At 42.0% G+C, this 19,059-nt stretch overlaps 1 protein-coding gene across 1 annotated transcript; it reads right to left on the bottom strand.

Moving 5' to 3' along the window:
- Positions 1 to 6,407: 6,407 nt before the first annotated feature.
- LOC115202659 (uncharacterized) lies at positions 6,408 to 17,493 on the bottom strand. Its single transcript, XM_029766735.1, has 7 exons — positions 16,534 to 17,493; positions 10,287 to 10,478; positions 9,618 to 9,670; positions 8,745 to 8,966; positions 8,455 to 8,571; positions 8,139 to 8,336; positions 6,408 to 6,657 (listed from the first exon to the last, which is right to left on the bottom strand). Exons 1-7 carry the CDS (start codon positions 17,491 to 17,493, stop codon positions 6,408 to 6,410), a joined length of 1,992 nt encoding a protein of 663 aa, XP_029622595.1.
- Between the last annotated feature and the right edge of the window lie 1,566 nt (positions 17,494 to 19,059).

The raw sequence follows: 19,059 nt of genomic DNA, 5'->3' as shown, positions 1-19,059 counted from the left end.
AACACGAGCCCGTTCTCCCCAATTATGGCGGCACCAGCCTCCTGTGATGTGTGTGTGTGTGTGTTTGTCTTGAAAGAACACAACATTCACATTTCAAACCCCTTACTATCTGTGAAGCATTGGTTGTGGATGTTAGTGTGTTGTTTCCTATCTATAAAGCATTGGTTGTGGATGGGTGTGTATTGTTGCCAAGAGATTGAGGGGACCTTCAGTTTCCTGTATTGGCAGGACACATTTGATATGCTTCATTTATTTGGACAAGTACAACTAAATAGATCACTGCCATTGGATTTGTTTTGGTCTTATTTTAAGTTCTACCAATCAAATTCCCCTTTTTGGTTTAGTCAACACAGGGCCTTCAACACAGTCCCACATGTTGTTACAGACACTAGCCACAGGGTGGCAGTATGACCTCGGTGTCCTCTGAGGTATAGGAATATCATCAATGACATCCACACTCTCAGTCACATTGAGAGAGGCTAGGATTGAATGGGGGAAAAACGTTATATCTTGGAAGCATTGTATTTGTCTGATTATTTTCATACCCAGGTGTGTAGATCTCCAAATCGTCATGTACACAGTTTACACCCGGTATAAAAGGTGTAGTGAAATGGTAGTGTGCTATCTCCCTCAACATTGCAGTACAATAATCAATATCAATAATAAGAGTCAATCCCACCGCAACCTCTCATCGAGCGACAGCTGTGCTCATTTCATAGACTCCAAGAATTCCTCTGTCTTTAGTAAGTATATGAATAATACATATAAACTCAGGGGCAAGTTTATTAAGTACAGCACCCTGTTCACTAAAACACCACCCCGTTCACTAAAATGGTTATCTCCTACACAAGTGAGTCATGTGGCCGTGGCTTGCTATATAAAGCAGGCAGACAGGCATCGGGGCATTCAGTTACCGTTCGATTGAACGTTAGAATGGGCGGAACGAGTAACCTAAGCCTCTTTGAGTGTGATATGATATTCTGTGCCAGGCGTGCAGGTTCCAGTACCTCCGAAACCAGGGGCGCAACTTTGGCTTTAGAAGTGGGGGGGACATAACCTGGTGGGGGCTCTGGGGTCTTCCCATTCTTTTGGCATCTAAAGCTAATTTCCTGCATTTCTACACAATCTAATATGACCCTTTTTTTGGGGACACTTTTATTGTAAATAAGAATAGAATATGTTTCTAAACACATCTACATTAATTTGGACGCTACCATGATTATGTATAATACTGAATTAACCGTGAATTATGATGATTGAGAAAGTTATAGACTCACTGATTGTAATGGTGAGAGGTTAGCATGTCTTGGGGGATGATATTGTGTGTAGAGAGACTGGAGAGTCATGAAGAAATAGACAAAGAACATGCTACTGAGACAGACCTGCTTGGAGATGTACTGCTTCTCAAACAGAAAGGTCTCTGAGATTAGGGATGAGACACACAGGTCCACAGGTCAGGTTGAAGACTACGACGTCCCTACGACGTCCCTCTCTCTCTCTTTCGTATCGTCTGAGATTCCCATAGATAGAAAAGCTGCCGCGGTCATCCCCCTCTTCAAAGGGGGTGACACTCTAGACCCAAACTGCTACAGACCTATATCTATTCTACCCTGCCTTTCTAAGGTCTTCGAAAGCCAAGTTTACAAACAGATTATCGACCTTTTCAAATCCCACCGTACCTTCTCCGCTATGCAATCATGTTTCAGAGCTGGTCATGGGTGCACCTCAGTCACGCTCAAGGTCCTAAACGATATCATACCCGCCATTGATAAGAGACATTACTGTGCAGCCGTATTCATCGACCTGGCCAACGCTTTCGACTCTGTCAATCACCACATTCTTATCGGCAGACTCAACAGCCTTGGTTTCTCAAATGATTGCCTCGCCTGGGTCACCAACTACACTTCTCTGATAGAGTTCAGTGTGTCAAATCAGAGGGCCTGTTGTCCGGACCTCAGGAAGTTTCTATGGGGTGCCACAGGGTTCAATTCTCGGGCCGACTCTTTTCTCTGTATATTCTCAATGATGTTGATTTTGCTTCTGGTGATTCTCTGATCCACCTCTACGCAGACGACACCATTCTGTATACCTCTGGCCCTTCTTCGGACACTTTGTTAACCTGTTACATCTAGGGGGCAGTATTTTCACGGCTGGATAAAAAACGTACCCGATTTAATCTGATTATTAGTCCTGCCCAGAAACTGGAATATGCATATAATTATTAGCTTTGGAGAGAAAACACTCCAAAGTTTCTGAAACTGTTTGAATGGTGTCTGTGAGTATAACAGAACTCCTATGGCAGGCAAAAACCTGAGATGCTTCTGTTCAGGAAGTACCCTGTCTGAACATTTCTTGCCCTTCTTGATTCTCTCTATCGTTTACAAAGGATCTCTGCTCTTACGTGACACTTCTCACGTCAACAATGGAGTCTCACAGCCCGGGAAAAACAGGAATGATGTCATTCAAAGCCCTGGCTGAAGCACACGAGAGCAAAAGCTGAGTGGTCAGTCAATGGACTAAGCCTTAGGCGCGTGACACGCCCCGCCCCCGGCTTTTGGTTTTTTCCTCAGTTTACAGACAGGCAGATTCCCGGTCGGAATATTATCGCTTCTCTACGAGATAAATTGCATAAATATTGGTTTTAAACAGCGGTTGACATGCTTCGAAGTACGGTAATGGAATATTTCGAAATTTTTTGTCATATTTTGCGTCATGCTCGTGGCCGAGATTTAGCGTTGGGATAGTGTCTAGAACGCACGAACAAAACGTCGCTGTTTGGATATAACGATGGATTATTTGGGACCAAACCTACATTTGTTATTGAAGTAGAAGTCCTGGCAGTGTATTCTGATGAAGAACAAGCAAGGTAAGAACATTTTTCTTATAGGAAATGTGATTTTGGTGAAGGCTACACTGGGTGGGTGTCTAAATAGCTAGCCCTGTAACGCCGGGCTATGTACTTACATTATTGCAAAATGTGCTTCATCCGAAAAGCTATTTTAAAATCGGACATATCGAGTGCATAGAGGAGTTCTGTATCTATAATTCTTAAAATAATTGTTATGCTTTTTGTGAACGTTTATCGTGAGTAATTTAGTAAAATCACCGGAAGTGTTCGGTGGGAATGCTAGTTCTGAACGTCACATGCTAATGTAAAAAGCTGGTTTTTGATATAAATATGAACTTGATTGAACAGACATGCATGTATTGTATAACACAATGTCCTAGGTGTGTCATCTGATGAAGATCATCAAAGGTTAGTGCTGCATTTAGATATGGTTTGGGTTTATGTGACATGATATGCTAGCTTGAAAAATGGCTGTGTGATTATTCCTGGCTGGGTACTCTGCTGACATAATCTAATGTTTTGCTTTCGCTGTAAAGCCTTTTTGAAATCGGACAGTTTGGTTAGATAAAGGAGAGTCTTGTCTTTAAATAGCTGTAACATAGTCATATGTTTGAAAAGTGTAAGTTTTCGGATTTAGAGGAGTTTGAATTTCGCGCCCCGCCCATCATTGGATATTGGAGCAGACGTTCCGCTAGCGGAACGTGTAGATGTAAGAGGTTAACTGACCTCCAGATGAGATTCAATGCCATACAACTCTCCTTCTGTGGCCTCCAACTGCTCTTAAATGCAAGTAAAACTAAATGCATGCTCTTTAACCGATCACTGCCCCCACCTGCCTGCTCGTCCAGCATCACTACTCTGGACGGTTCTGACTTAGAATATGTGGACAACTACAAATACCTAGGTGTCTGGCGAGACTGTAAAACCTCCTTCCAGACTCACATTAAGCATTTCCAATCCACAATTAAATCTAGAATCGGCTTCCTATTTCGCAACAAAGCATCCTTCACTCATGCTGCCAAACATACCCTCGTAAAACTGACTATCCTACCGATCCAAGACTTCGGCGATGTCATTTACAAAATAGCCTCCAACACTCTACTCAACAAATTGGATGCAGTCTATCACAGTGCCATCCAAATTGTCACCAAAGCCCCATATACTACCCACCTCTGCGACCTGTATGCTCTCGTTGGCTGGCCCTCGCTTCGTACTCGTCGCCAAACCCACTGGCTCCAGGTCATCTACAGGTCTCTGCTAGGTAAAGCCCCGCCTTATTTCAGCTCACTGGTCACTATAGCAGCTCCCACCCGTAGCACACGCTAGAGCAGGTATATCTCACTGGTCACCCCCAAAGCCAATTCCTCATTTGGTCGCCTTTCCTTCCAGTTCTCTGCTGCCAATGACTGGAACGAACTGTTAAAATCACTGAAGATTGAGACCCATATCTCCCTCACTAGCTTTTAAGCACCAGCTGTCAGAGCAGTTCACAGATTACTGCACCTGTACATAGCCCATCTGTAAACAGCCCATCCAAATACCTCATTCCCATACTGTATGTATTTATCTATCTTGCTCCTTTGCACCCCAGTATCTCTACTTGCACATTCATCTTCTGCCCATCTACCATTCCAGTGTTAATTTCTATATTGTAATTACTTTGCCACCATGGCCTATTTATTGCCTTACCTCCCTTATCTTACCTCATTTGCACTCACTGTATATAAACTTTTCTTTTCTCTACTGTATTATTGACTGTCTGTTTATTCCATGTGTAACTCTGTGTTATTGTATGCGTCAAACTGCTTATCTTGGCCAGGTCGCAGTTGTAAATGAGAACTTGTTCTCAACTAGCCTACCTGGATAAATAAAGGTGAAAGAAAAAAAAAAGTTGAAGATAATCGCAAACTGTTGAAAGTGAACAGATTCATAGGACCAGCGCTATTGCTAAAATAGCATATCCAGGCCGTTTGTTAAGAAATTATACCGCATTTATGCAAAGAGTAATGTGACATTAGAATACTTGTGTTACTGGAGCTAACAACGTACTTGGTCGTGTGGAGGTTCCTGGCCAGATAGATAACAGCCATGATGGAGTTAGCCATGATCATCACAGCATAGGCCAGACACCAAAACACATGATAGTATTTGATGGAAACCGTTGATGTAGAAATATCACTGGCGTTTTGAATGTAGCACTATAAGAGATTAGGACTGACTGCTCGTAAGCCATGGTCCAGGAATCTAGGGGGGTCCGTGGGCATGCTCCTCTGGGTAGTTTTCCTTTGTAAAAGCAGCTGTTAATTGGTCATTGTAATCCTGGGAGGCTTAGGTCTATGACCAAGATGGAATTAAAATAAAATACAAATCTCAAGTCAGGTGTAATGAGGATGCTTTGAACATTGAATTAACCTGACTACTTGATTTGAAGTCCAAGATCATCGTCATATATATCGCTTAATAGAATCAGGTAAATGTTTTCACCTTCAAAATCTTAAGCTATCAAGAGGTATGTTTTTGCCATTTTATTTGACAAGGGCATATCCCCACATACCCCCTGAATTCAAGCCCTGGTTATAGGATGTCTATGGTGAAGTCATCATGCAGGGGTTGGCTGACAAATTAGTGGATTCGGCTATTTCAGCCTCACCCGTTGCTGACAGGTGTATAAAATCGAGCACAATCTCGCATATGGTAGTTTCTCTAGCCAACAGGGATGGACACTCACCTGGGTGTCAACAGGTCACACAGGTCAACCCTAATACTGTAAGAGATATTATAGTAGAATGTATCACCCTAACAACTACCCCGGGCCTCTCATCCGAGCTTGTTTCCTCTCTAGGGTCTTTTTCCTCTCTAGGGTCTTTTTCCTCTCTAGGGTCTTTTTCCTCTCTAGGGTCTTTTTCCTCTCTAGGGTCTTTTTCCATCTAGCGTCTTTTTCCATCTAGCGTCTTTTGCCTTCTAGGGTGTTTTTCCTGCTACGTTTTTTTTTCCTTCTAGGGTTTTTTTCCTGCTACGTTTTTTTTTCCTTCTAGGGTGTTTTTCCTTCTAGGGTGTTTTGCCTTCTAGGGTGTTTTGCCTTCTAGGGTGTTTTGCCTTCTAGGGTGTTTTTCCTTCTAGGGTGTTTTTCCTTCTAGGGTGTTTTGCCTTCTAGGGTGTTTTTCCTTCTAGGGTGTTTATCCATCTAGGGTGTTTTTCTTTCTAGGGTGTTTCTCCTCTCTAGAGTGTAGGTTGTTTTTCCTTCTAGGGTGTTTTTCCTAGTTCTACTACTTCTATTTCTGCTTGCTAAGAACTTTGTGAAACTGAGATGTAGAAGGGACTTTATAAATAGATTTGATTTGTATTAGGGTTTTATCAAGCCTTTTTATTATGACATTTTCTGTATGACTTTAAAGGCATAACACCAAAATAATATAAAGATTTCATTTAGAAGAAAAACAATTTTTCATTCAATTGAAACAACAATTATTCACTATGGTGATACAGTATATCTTACACAGCATATCAGTCAAAAACAAGTCAAATGGAGATATAAATAAATAGAAGCACTTCATGTTGATTAGTTCGACACCACAGCTCTATGTGCTCTTCTTTTACTAAGCAGCTTCTTGGCCGATTCCTTAAACTCCTCTGTCTTCAGAACATATACGAAGGGGTTGAGCATGGGCGGCAGCACCAAGGTCAGAGAGAGGTTGATGATCCGGGCGTTGGTTGGTATGATTGAGTGAAGGAGGTAGGTGAAATTAATAGGCAGGTAGAATATGGCTACGAGTATCAGGTGTGAGGTACACGTCTTCAAGGCTCTGACTCTGAGAGAGGGAGAAAGAGATGGAGAGAGAGAGAGAGAGAGAATGACAGATGGAGAGAAAGAGAAGGAGGGAAATGGAGAGAGAGGGAGAGAGAGAAGGAGAGAAGTGTCAGTACAGTGAGTCATAATCTATCCAGTTCAATGACATTCTCAATATTTACCAGCCTTTATCACCATAACAAGTTCATCACTATAACAACATACACTGTACAGTATATACAAAAGTATGTAGACACCCATTCAAATTAGTGGATTCGGCTATTTCAGCCTCACCCGTTGCTGACAGGTGTATAAAATCGAGCACAATCTCGCATGCAATCTCCATTAACATGCATTGGCAGCAGTAGAATGGCCTTACTGAGGAGATCAGTGACTTCCAATATAGTACTGCCATAGGATGCCACCTTTCCAACAAGTCAGTTCGTCACATTTCTGCCCTGCTTGAGCCACCCCGGTGAACTGTAAGTGCTGTTAATGTGAAGTGGAAACGTCTAGGAGCAACAACGACTCAGCCGCGAAGTGGTAGGCCACACAATGTCACAGAACAGGACCGCCGAATGCTGAAGCATGTTGCCGTAAAAATTGTCTGTCCTTGGTTGTAACACTCGCTACATAGTTTCAAACTTCCTCTGGAAGCAACGTCAGCACAAGAACTGTTCGTCAGGAGCTTTATGAAACGGATTTCAATGGCAGAGCATCCGCACACAAGCCGAAGATCACCATGCACAATGCCAAGCATCAGCTAGAGTGGTGTAAAGCTCGCCGCCATTGGACTCTGGAGCAGTGGAAACACGTTCTCTGGAGAGATTAATCACGCTTCACCATCTGGCGGATGAATCTGGGTTTGGCAGATGCCAGGAGTACGCTACCTGCCCCAATGCATAGCGCCAACTGTAAAGTGTGGTGGAGGAGGAATAATGGCCTGGAGCTGTTTTTCATGGTTCGGGCAAGGCCCCCTTAGTTCCAGTGAAGGGAAATCTTAACGCTACAGCATACAATGACATTCTAATTGATACTGTGCTTCCAACTTTGTGATAACAGTTTGGGGAAGGCCCTTTTCTGTTTCAGCATGACAATGCACAGAGCACTGACCTCAAACCCTTCAAACAACTTTGGGAGGAAATGGAACACCGACTGCAAGCCGGGCCTAATTGCCCAACGTCAGTCCCCGACCTCACTAATGCTCTTGTGGCTAAATGGAAGCAAGTCCCTGCAGCAATGTTCCAACATCTAGCGGAAAGCACTCCCAAACGAGTGGTGGCCCTTCACATAAGAGTGTTATAGCAGCAACGGGGGGACCAACTCCATATTACTGCCCATTATTTTGGAATGAGATGCTTGACGAGCAGGTGTCCACATACTTTTGGTCATATAGTGTAGGTCTGAGGCAGCAGAACAAGAGCTATATATATTTATATTTATAAACAAAATATATATTTATATCTGGCTAAATCTCTGACTCTGATCAGTATGACTTCTCACCTTTCCTGGGGCAGTGTGATGGTGAACAGGGCGTGTGTGATACAGATGTATGATGATATGATGAAGACCATGGGGAAATAGAGCATTATACTGGGGTTGAGGTATGATATTACTATGTTAGGGACCACATCAGAACAGGGGGCCGCCAGACGGAACAGGGGACCGTGGTCACAGAAGTAGCTGTTGATCACCAGAGACCTACAATACAAAACATCTTCATTGTCCATATGTTACAGTGATCGACTGCTAATTTATTTTTCCAGCACCTGGTAACCGGTAACCTTTCGGCAACAGATTCTCCTCCTCAGCCACCTACCGACAGAAGGAGAGTCGGGTGATGAGGGACACAGCCAGCAACACCAGGAACACAGCAAACCCCCAGGCAGCACCCGTCAGCTGGAACATGGACCTGTGAGTCACCATCATATGGTACCTATATGGACAGTGGAAAGAAGCTGTTAACAAGGATTTTAGATGCAGTGTATTAATATATCAGGTCGAATTCAATTCAATTCAAAATACATGATTTATCCCACAAGGGGCAATTATGAAGGCCTTTTGAATTGTATTTTTTTTATTTATTTGATTTGATGTATAATGTCAAACCTGAGTGGGCAGCAGATGGCCACCAGTCTGTCGTAGGAGAGGATGGTGAGGTTGAAGGACTGTATGGTGAGGAAGAGGAAGATGAAGAAGAGGCTAGCGAGGCACTGGTTGTAGGAGATGAGCTGTCTACTGAACAGGAACATATCCAGGACCTTGGGGACCAGGGCAGTGCTCCCACACACGTCTGCGAAGGCCAGGTTGAACACAGCAATGCACTTGGGGCTGTAAGGTTAAGATCGTGACTTGATTATCTCCATTGAAAAATCTTTGTTTGTGCACTAGACACAGGACATAGACAATTACAGAGAAGGTAAATACAATCAATCAATAGTCAAAAAGTGCAGATCCTAAATATCTTTACACTGTCATCTGTAATGTGTAAGTTATCAACTATAGACCATCCAGCTGGACCTAATGGTGGTTTTCATTCAGAATCAACTATAGACCATCCAGCTGGACCTAATGGTGGTTTTCATTCAGAATCAACTATAGACCATCCAGCTGAACCTAATGGTAGATTTCATTCAGAATCAACTATAGACCATCCAGCTGGACCTAATGGGGGTTTTCATTCAGAATCAACTATAGACCATCCAGCTGGACCTAATGGTGGTTTTCATTCAGAATCAACTATAGTTTTTATTCAGATGCCTTATTGAGAGGCAGGCCGGTAACCAGGAATACAGTTGAAATCCAGAGCTGATGGGGGGAATCTAAAAGGAGTGAACTAGCAGTCAGAGCCCCTGTTATGCTTCAGCTTGTGTTGTGTGTGTTGTGGTTCATCTGGTTGGGTTCTGGGACTGCAAAAATATAGTCCAATGAAGGTAGAATTATGCTGTATTATTACCACTGAGATAAAAGAGGACTGATTACCTGTGGAGACTGCTGTCCATGTAGATAACCATCATGACGAAGATGTTGCCCACCTAGACCCAATAAACACACACACACACACACACACAGGAGAAACCATGAACTAAAATGTAAATACAGGTAAATTCATTTTTAAATTTTCATTTTTCACCCTTTGAGTATATGTGGCACTATAGGCCCCCAGCTGTAATGATACTACACCATATCAGGTTTTCTTAAGTTAAAAAAATATGCTTTCAATAGGAAAGTGAAACCTTTAGTAAATCAAGTGGATCAAATCAAATCAAAGTTTATTTGTCACGTGTGCCGAATACAGCAGGTGTAGACCTTACAGTGAAACGCTTACTTACAGGCTCAACGAGCTGACCCTGGCCGTAGATAACAGCATGGACCAGAGATAGTTAGTAACAGACTGAAACAGAGCTAGTTTGTAACAGCATGGACTAGAGCAAATGTGTAACAGCCTGGACCAGAGCTAGTTAGTAACAGCCTGAACCACAGCTAGTTTGTAACAGCCTGAACCACAGCTAGCTTGTAAAAGCATGGAACACAGCTAGTTTGTAACAGCCTGGAACACAGCTAGTTAGTAACAGCCTGGACCACACCTAGTTTGTAACAGCATGGACCAGAGGTTGTTTGTAACAGCGTAGACCAGAGCTATGGACTAACCAGAGAGATGATGTATACGAAGCAGAGGAAGACATAATAGTACTCCATGTGGGGGATGTCGATGAAACCACTGATGAAGAAGTAAGGGGGTCGGATAAAGGTGTCAATGTTCTCTGTCTGGTTAGGGTCAGAGGTCAGGTAACTCATCCTGACTGGTGGTGTTATCAGTGATTCCTCCTGGCTCGAAATAATCTGTGGAAATATAAAATAAATACATCACTGTTTTTTAATAATTCACCTGTTGAGACATTGTAATGCGTGAAACATCATCAGTACAAAGGCAAGTATCCAAGTTCAATTGTCTATTTTTTACATAATTATATTAAAAACACTAAGAATACAATTCTTTAACTGACAACAAAGTGTAAAATAGAATCCATTTGACTTTTACCTCGGATACAGTTAAACAATTCTAATGAATAATCCAAGGAATAGCACTGTAAAGCTGATATTGGTTTCACGTTCCCTCCATTAGAATAACACTTACCTGTTGGTCCCACATACTGTATAGTCTAACATAGTTTCTGCAGTATGTAGTTGTACCAAGTCTTACCTGGTCTTACCACAGACTGGATCTAACTGTCTCTCTTCAGTAGTCTGGTGTTTTGTGTTGGACTGAAGACCAATTTGTGGTGCTGGCTCTGAGTCCACCTCCACTGTTATACCTGCAGTCTCATGGTGAATCTGTAGTAGGGTGTCCCCTGTGGGCCACCGTACTTGTGTATGACATGCCTAGATTGAGTGAAGTAGACGTGTCAGAGATGAATACACTTGCTGTTGTTGTTGTTGTATGGTTGTCATAGGACACATCTCAATGCCCTTCTGGAACTACCAACCACACAGGCTGAGAAGAGAGAGGAGGGAGGCGATAGAAAGAGGAGGAAAGAGAGAGGAAGAAGGAGAAAGAGGAGAAAGCAGAGAGGAAAATAGGAGAAAGCAGAGAGAAAGAAAGGAGAAAGGAGAGAGAAAGATAGGAGAGAGGAAGAGAAGAGAGTTGACCATTCAGATCCCATCAGAGTTATATGTTTTATGTTTTGGTAATTGTAGTAATTTGAATAATTTAGCAGACACTCTCATCCAGTTGAGCTAATGAATCGATTTTATGACAGTGGTGTAAAGTACTTAACTTTAACCTGTTTAGGATAGGGGACAGTATTTTCACGGCCGGATAAAAAACGTACCCGATTTAATCTGGTTATTACTCCAGCCCAGAAACTAGAATATGCATATAATTGTTTGATTTGGATAGAAAACACCCTACAGTTTCTAAAACTGTTTGAATGGTGTCTGTGAGTATAACAGAACTCATATGGCAGGCCAAAACCTGAGAAGATTCTAAACAGGAAGTGCCCTCTCTGACCATTTCTTGGCCTTCTATAGCCTCTTTATGGAAAATAGAGGATCTCTGCTGTAACGTGACATTTTCTAAGGCTCCCATAGGCTCTCAGAAGGCGGCAGAACGTTGAATGATGACTCTGCAGTCCCTGGCTGAAAAACCGTAGCGCATTTGGATAGTGGTTGATCTGAGAACAATGAAACGGGTGTGCGCGTGCACGTGAAGAGTCCATTTTACATTTTCAGTCTTTGAACGAAAACAACGTCGCCCGGTCGGAATATTATCGCTATTTTACGAGAAAAATCGCATAAAAATTGATTTTAAGCAGCGTTTGACATGCTTCGAAGTACGGTAATGGAATATTTTGACATTTTTTGTCACGATATGCGCCGGCGCGTCACCCTTCGGATAGTGTCTTGAATGCAAGAACAAACGCAGCTATTTGGATATAACTATGGATTATTTGGAACCAAAACAACATTTGTTGTTGACGTAGAAGTCCTGGGAGTGCATTCTGACGAAGAACAGCAAAGGTAATCCAATTTTTCTTATAGTAAATCTGAGTTTGGTGAGTGCCAAACTTGGTGGGTGTCAAAAAGCTAGCCATGCTGGCCGGGCTATCTACTCAGAATATTGCAAAATGTGCTTTCACTGAAAAGCTATTTTAAAATCGGACATAGCGATTGCATAAAGGAGTTCTGTATCTATAATTCTTAAAATAATTATGTTTTTTGTGAACGTTTATCGTGAGTAATTTAGTAAATTCACCGGAAGTTTCGGTGGGTATGCTAGTTTTGAACGTCACATGCTAATGTAAAAATCTGTTTTTTGATATAAATATGAACTTGATTGAACAAAACATGCATGCATTGTATAACATAATGTCCTAGGAGTGTCATCTGATGAAGATCATCAAAGGTTAGTGCTGCATTTAGCTGTGGGTTTGGTTTTTGTGACATTATATGCTAGCTTGAAAAATGGGTGTCTGATTATTTCTGGCTGGGTACTCTCCTGACATAATCTAATGTTTTGCTTTCGTTGTAAAGCCTTTTTGAAATCAGACAATGTGGTTAGATAAAGGAGTCTTGTGTTTAAAATGGTGTAAAATAGTCATATGTTTGAAAAATTGAAGTTTTTTGATTTTTGAGGACTTTTTAATTCCTATCATTGGCGCCCTATCATTGGATATTGGAGCGGTGTTTCGCTAGCGGAACATCTAGATGTAAGAGGTTATAAGGTGCTCCCTAAGTCATTTTTGAGGGTATTTGTACTTTACTTTACTATTTATATTTTTGACTACTTTTACTTTTACTTCACTACATTCCATACTTCTTCTGGATTGGTGGGTCCCCTGAGGGACGGTTGAGCTAACGTAAGCTAATGTGATTAGCATGAGGTTGTAAGTAACAACAGAATCTCCCAGGACATAGACATATCTGATATTGGCAGAAAACTACAATTCTTGTTAACAGAGCTGGGATTTACTTCAATGTGCATTTACCCTACTGCTTCCACCTATGAAGTTGTTTCAGAGTGCCTAGTGAGGAGGGGTTAGGGATTCTTCTGGACAGGACCTAAATATGCTGGCCTAATAACCACATGCCCTAGAGATATGCCTTATACGGACAGTGGTTAGAGCGATCATTGGTGATGGTGGCCTGGGTTTGCGACGCGCTAGGGGAGTCACCCTACTGGCACATATGTTAAAAGGACCGGACCCTTTTAAAAAAAAAAAATTTTTTGCCTAAAATGACATACCCCAATCTAACTACCTGTAGCTCAGGACCTGAAGCAAGGATACGCATATTCTTGATACCATTTGAAAGGAAAACGTTTCAAGTTTGTCGAAATGTGAAATTAATATAGGAGTATGTAACACATTAGATCTGGTAGAAGATAATACAAACTAAAAACATGTGTTTTCTATATTTTTTTTGATCCATCATCTTTGAAATGCAAGAGAAATGCATTGAAGTCAAAAAGGATTTTAGGCACAATTTAGATTTTGGCCCCCAGATGGCAGCAGTGTGTGTGTGCAAAGTTTCAGACTGTAGAACCCAGTTCCTACATTTGAATATAAATGTATTAAACAAAACGATGCTACATTTTATCTCTGGGACACTCAGGAAGACAAATCAGAGCAATATTACTGAATGTATTATTTATTTTCAGAGGTGAATGTATCAAACCAGTTGCCGTGATAAAAGTTTTTGTTGCTGTGCACTCTCTTCAAACAATAGCATGGTATTTTTTGGTATTTTTTCACTGTAATAGCTACTGTAAATTGGACTGCGCAGATATATTAACAAGAATTTATGCTTTATGCACATATCAGACATGTCTATGTACTGGAAAGTGGGCTGTTACTTACAACGTCATTCTAGTCACATTAGAGCACGTTAGCAACAACTGTCCTGGCATAGGGACACCAATCCCGTAGAGGTTAACATTATAATATGGCAACAGTTACACCACACTTATCTGAGCTAATTCAAATTAGTTTCTCTTTTTACATTTGGGAACATTACTGTCCTATATCAAACAACCATGAAGAGATAGGCTCTCTCTCCCTCAGTTGTCTATGTACATCAACAACTAGTTCATGTTATCCAGAGTTAGGTGAGCTCAAACTTCTTCAGCTAGTTGGCCGTCAACATACCACTGATGAATGATAAACGATGGGGAGTAGTAGCCTGCTCGCCCTCTGCAGCTTGCCTGCCAATGCATGCTTGTCCCAACCAACGTTTTGACAACTGAATGTGAACTTGCCTGCCAGCTAATTTGTTCAATGCTAAATCCATTTGATTGACAACTAGAGATATGCTAACTGTTGATAACATGACTAGAATAGCTAGCTAGCAAAGTGATTCACATTTCTTGCTAGTTAAATGAGAACAAACTCTTTGGTCCTGTTTGGCTCAGACCTACATCCCAGGATGCATCCCAAATGGCACTCTATTCCCTACATAGTGCACTACTTTTGGGTCCTGGCCTAAAGTAGTTCACTATAAAGGGAATAGGGTGCCATTTGGGCCGGAGGCCCTTGTCTTCCAGCCTCTCCACTGCATCCCGGTAGGCCTCAATAACCAGGTCCTAATTAAATGAATGCAACCATTCACGAATAATTGTAAATATGGGAGATGACGATGACACAATGGGAATTTACATGAACTACTATGCTGGTGGGGATTGTGACCTACCAAAGCTGTGTAGCATATTATAGCTATAATTTCCTTGATTTCATTATTATATCACTTTATTCAGAGGGACTGTGGATTCATTGATAAAGAGTCAGGTTACAATCAAGCTCCTTTCTATAGATTAATCCTTCCCATCTAGCAGCAGCACAAACTTTAGTTGCACAACAACAGGTTATCTCCATCACTTCACTTCTCTGTCATTTGCACATCTCTTACATGAATCTCTTCTCATGAGCAGGTGAGTATGGGAAGGGTACTTTCAGAATAAAGCCCCCAACATAAATTCTAGATGGCGATGCCATAATAAAAGTATTGATAGACCTTACATACAGTAGGTCTGATGACTAAACTATCGCTGAATATCATGGCTACACTAGTACTATTGACAGTCTCTTCATGGTGTGCTTGGGGCTATGATCCTAGCCTAGTAGGCATAAGAAAGAACAAGATCCAGATCAATCTTTGCCGTGAAATAAGGAAAAGTAAAATGTATTCCGAGAGGGCTTCATCCTTGTCCAAATTTCATCCTCGTCCAATCTTCATCAGTGTTTGGACAATTGGGTGTTTGTTCAATTGGGTGTTTGTTGTGGTGTGTATCAGTGTAGTGGTGTTTATCGGTGTTGTGGTGTGTATCGGTGTTGTGGTGTGTATCGGTGTTGTGGTGTGTATCGGTGTTGTGGTATCTATCGGTGTTGTGTTGTCTATCGGGTGGTTGAGATGTGTATCGGTGTCGTGTTGTCAATTGGTGGTTGTGGTGTGTATTGTTGTTATGGTGTTTATCGGTGTTGTGGTGTGTATTGTTGTTGTGGTGTGTATCGGTGTTGTGATGTGTATTGGTGTTGTGTTGTTTATCGGTGTTGTGGTGTGTATCGGTGTTGTGGTGTTTATCGGTGTTGTGGTGTGTATCGGTGTTGTGATGTGTATTGTTGTTGTGGTGTGTATTGTTGTTGTGGTGTGTATCGGTATCGTGGTGTGCATCAGGTGGTTGTATTTATACATAAAAAAATCTGACAGAAAAACAAATGTGTGTTTGTTATTGGGTCCGGATTTTGCAGCCTAGGAGAAAGTCAACACTTTATCCCCTCTGTTTATCACAATATATAGGGGTTATTGCCTAGTTAAATTAAGCGTTCTAAGGCACTGCATCTCACTGCAAGAGGCGTCACTACAGTCCCTGGTTTGATTCCAGGCTGTATCACATCCGAACGTGATTGGAAGTCCCATAGGGCGGTGCACAATTGGCCAAGCGCTGTCCGGGTTTGTCCGTTGTAGGCCGTCAAAGTAAATAAGAATTAGTTCTTAACTGACTTGCCTAGTTAAATAAATGTATATATAGTGGTTATATAATCATATCTAGTTTATTTGTCATTTGCAAAGGACACATGTTGTGTACATCGCACAAATAAAATCTAACTTGCAGGTATAACTCTCAATATTGCAACAACAATAATAACCCTTTAGATACAGGACAATATACAGGTGTAGTAATGTGAAGTGCTAACTGAAGAAGCCGGAACTATTTAAACCTTGGACTGTGGTTATTCAACAGAAATCCAGTCTGATCTTGCTTGTAGACAAAGCAACTCTTAAAGGCAACGTAAACTCTGCTGATGTGAGTTGAATTGGAAATTATCTTTAAAATCTTCAAACACACATTAGTGCAGTTTTTGATTGAATCCAAGTCACAAAAATGATACTTTTCACTACCTCATTTCATCACTGCAGTTCTTTTTCTAGACAGTATCTGAACCAATCTCTTCCTAATCTCCTTGGTCTTCAGACAGTAGACTGTAGGGTTGATCAGAGAAGGTAACAGCGTGGCCATAATCAGTAAAGCATTGCGCTCTGTCAGATTCAGCCTCACCCCTATCCTCGTCAACAACACAGAGACTAACTTGGGAGCGAAGTAACAGGACACCACAATGATGTGACAAATACAGGTATTAAACACCTGCACTCTGCTCTCATTGTTAGGCAGTCTCAGTACTGTGTAGATCAGATTCACGTATGACAGCAGAATGAATATGAACTGTGCACCAATCAACCACAGACCCAGGATGGTGGGAAGCATCCAATAGGGTTCAGGATTGACACAGGCGGCTCTGACCATAGCAGGATAGTCACAGAACACATATCTAATGATGGGCTGGCAGTATGGAAGGCTGTCTGCCTGAGCTGTTAATACCCCCATGACCCCTAACCCTATCAGCCAGGTAGCTGTGATCAACAGGAAGAGCCTTGGGTTAGTCAGGATGCTGTGGTACCTAAGAGGGGTGCTGATAGCGATGGTTCGGTCCAAAGCCATCAGGGACAGGGCCAGACACTCTTCGATGTCACCCAGGTGGTAGATGTACATGCGTGATATGCAGGAGTAGTAGGAGATGGTTTTGACCTCGGCCAGCAGGACAGAGATCATGGTGGGGCTGGTGCTGGTGGTGAACATGATGTCCACCACGGCCAGGTTACAGATGAGGAGGTACATGGGCGTGTGCAGCCGTCTGTCCGTCACAATGATGCAGATGTTGGTGCCGCTTCCCAGAAGCACAAGGAAATAGGTGATGAAGATGAGGAAGCCCAGGAGCTTCTGGTGAGAGAGGTGGTCGAAGCCTGTGATGGTAAACTCCTCCACATTCTTCCCCGTGAAATTCACTAGAAGTTCACTAAAAGACATCTTCATGCATCGACCCTTATGAGTTATTAAAACTAAATCGCTATATTCCTATAGCTTCAAATCCAAATTAGTTCATTTGAAAACAGTACAACAGTACAAAAATCCAAATGTATTTGATTCTTCAAACGAAGCAGTCTCCACAATGCAAACCATCCATAACTTGTTAAATTGTGGACCCAACCCAAGCCCTGAGGTAGAGTTTTGTGGAGCAGTTTTTAAAGAGGCCCAATCCACCCAGGGAGTGGCAAAAAACACATGGAGGACACAGGGGAGAGGGACCCAAAGTCATTATGCTTTGGAAAGCTTTCAAAGTTTTCTAATGAAGTAAACATGACACTACGCAAAGGTTTAAACATACAGATATACTGTGCCTTGCAAAAGTATTCACCCCCTTGGCAGTTTTCCTATTTTGTTACATTATAAACTGTAATTTAAATGGATTTTACTTTGGATATCATGTAATGTACATACACATAATAGTCCAAATTGGTGAAGTGAAATTAAAAAAAAGAATGTTTAAAAAAGAAAATTTAACGGAAAAGTGGTTTCTGCATATGTAATCACCCCCTTTGCTATGAAGCCCCAACCAATTACCTTCAGAAGTCACATAACTAGTTAAAGTCCACCTGTGTACAATTTAAGTGTCACATGATCTGTCACATGATCTCAGTATATATACACCTGTTCTGAAAGGCCCCAGAGTCTGCAACACCACTAAGCAAGGGGCACCACCAAGCAAGCGGCACCATGAAGACCAAGGAGCTCTCCAAACAGGTCAGGGACAAAGTTGTGGAGAAGTGCAGATCAGGGTTGGGTTATAAAAAAATATCAGAAACTTTGAACATCCCACAGAGAACCATTAAATCCATTATTAAAAAATTGAAAGAATATGGCACCAAAACAAACCTGCCAAGAGAGGGCCGCCCACCACAACTCACAGACCAGACAAGGAGGGTATTAATCAGAGAGGCAACAAAGAGACCAAAGATAAGCCTGAAGGAGCTGCAAAGCTCCACAGCAGAGATTGGACAATTTGTCCATAGGACCACTTTAAGCTGTACACTCCACAGAGCTGGGCTTTACGGAAGAGTGGCCAGAAAAAATCTATTTCTTAAAGAAAAAAATAAGCAAACATGTTTGCTGCTTGCCAAGCGGCATGTGGGAGACTCCCCAAACATTTGGAAGTAGGTACTCTGGTCAGATGAGACTAAAATGTAGCTTTTTGGCCATCAAGGAAAATGCTATGTCTGGCGCAAACCCAAGACCTCTTATCACTCCGAGAACTCCATCCCTACAGTGAAGAATGGTGGTGGCAGCATCATGCTGTGGGGATGTTTTTCATGGGCAGGGACTGGGAAACTGGTCAGAATTGATGGAATGATGGATTGCGCTAAATGCAGGGAAATCCTTGAGGGAAACCTGTTTCAGTCTTCTAGAGATTTGAGACTGGGACAGAAGTTCACCTTCGAGCAGGACAATGACCCTAAGCATACTGCTAAAGCAACACTCGAGTGGTTTAAGGGGAAACATTTAAATGTCTTGGAATGGCCTAGTCAAAGCCCAGAC

The sequence above is a fragment of the Salmo trutta genome, chromosome 12, assembly GCF_901001165.1.
Source record: "Salmo trutta chromosome 12, fSalTru1.1, whole genome shotgun sequence".
Taxonomy (NCBI): domain Eukaryota; kingdom Metazoa; phylum Chordata; class Actinopteri; order Salmoniformes; family Salmonidae; genus Salmo; species Salmo trutta.
The sequence above is the reverse complement of the archived record's forward strand: the minus strand, read 5'-3'. Positions and strand labels throughout refer to the sequence as shown.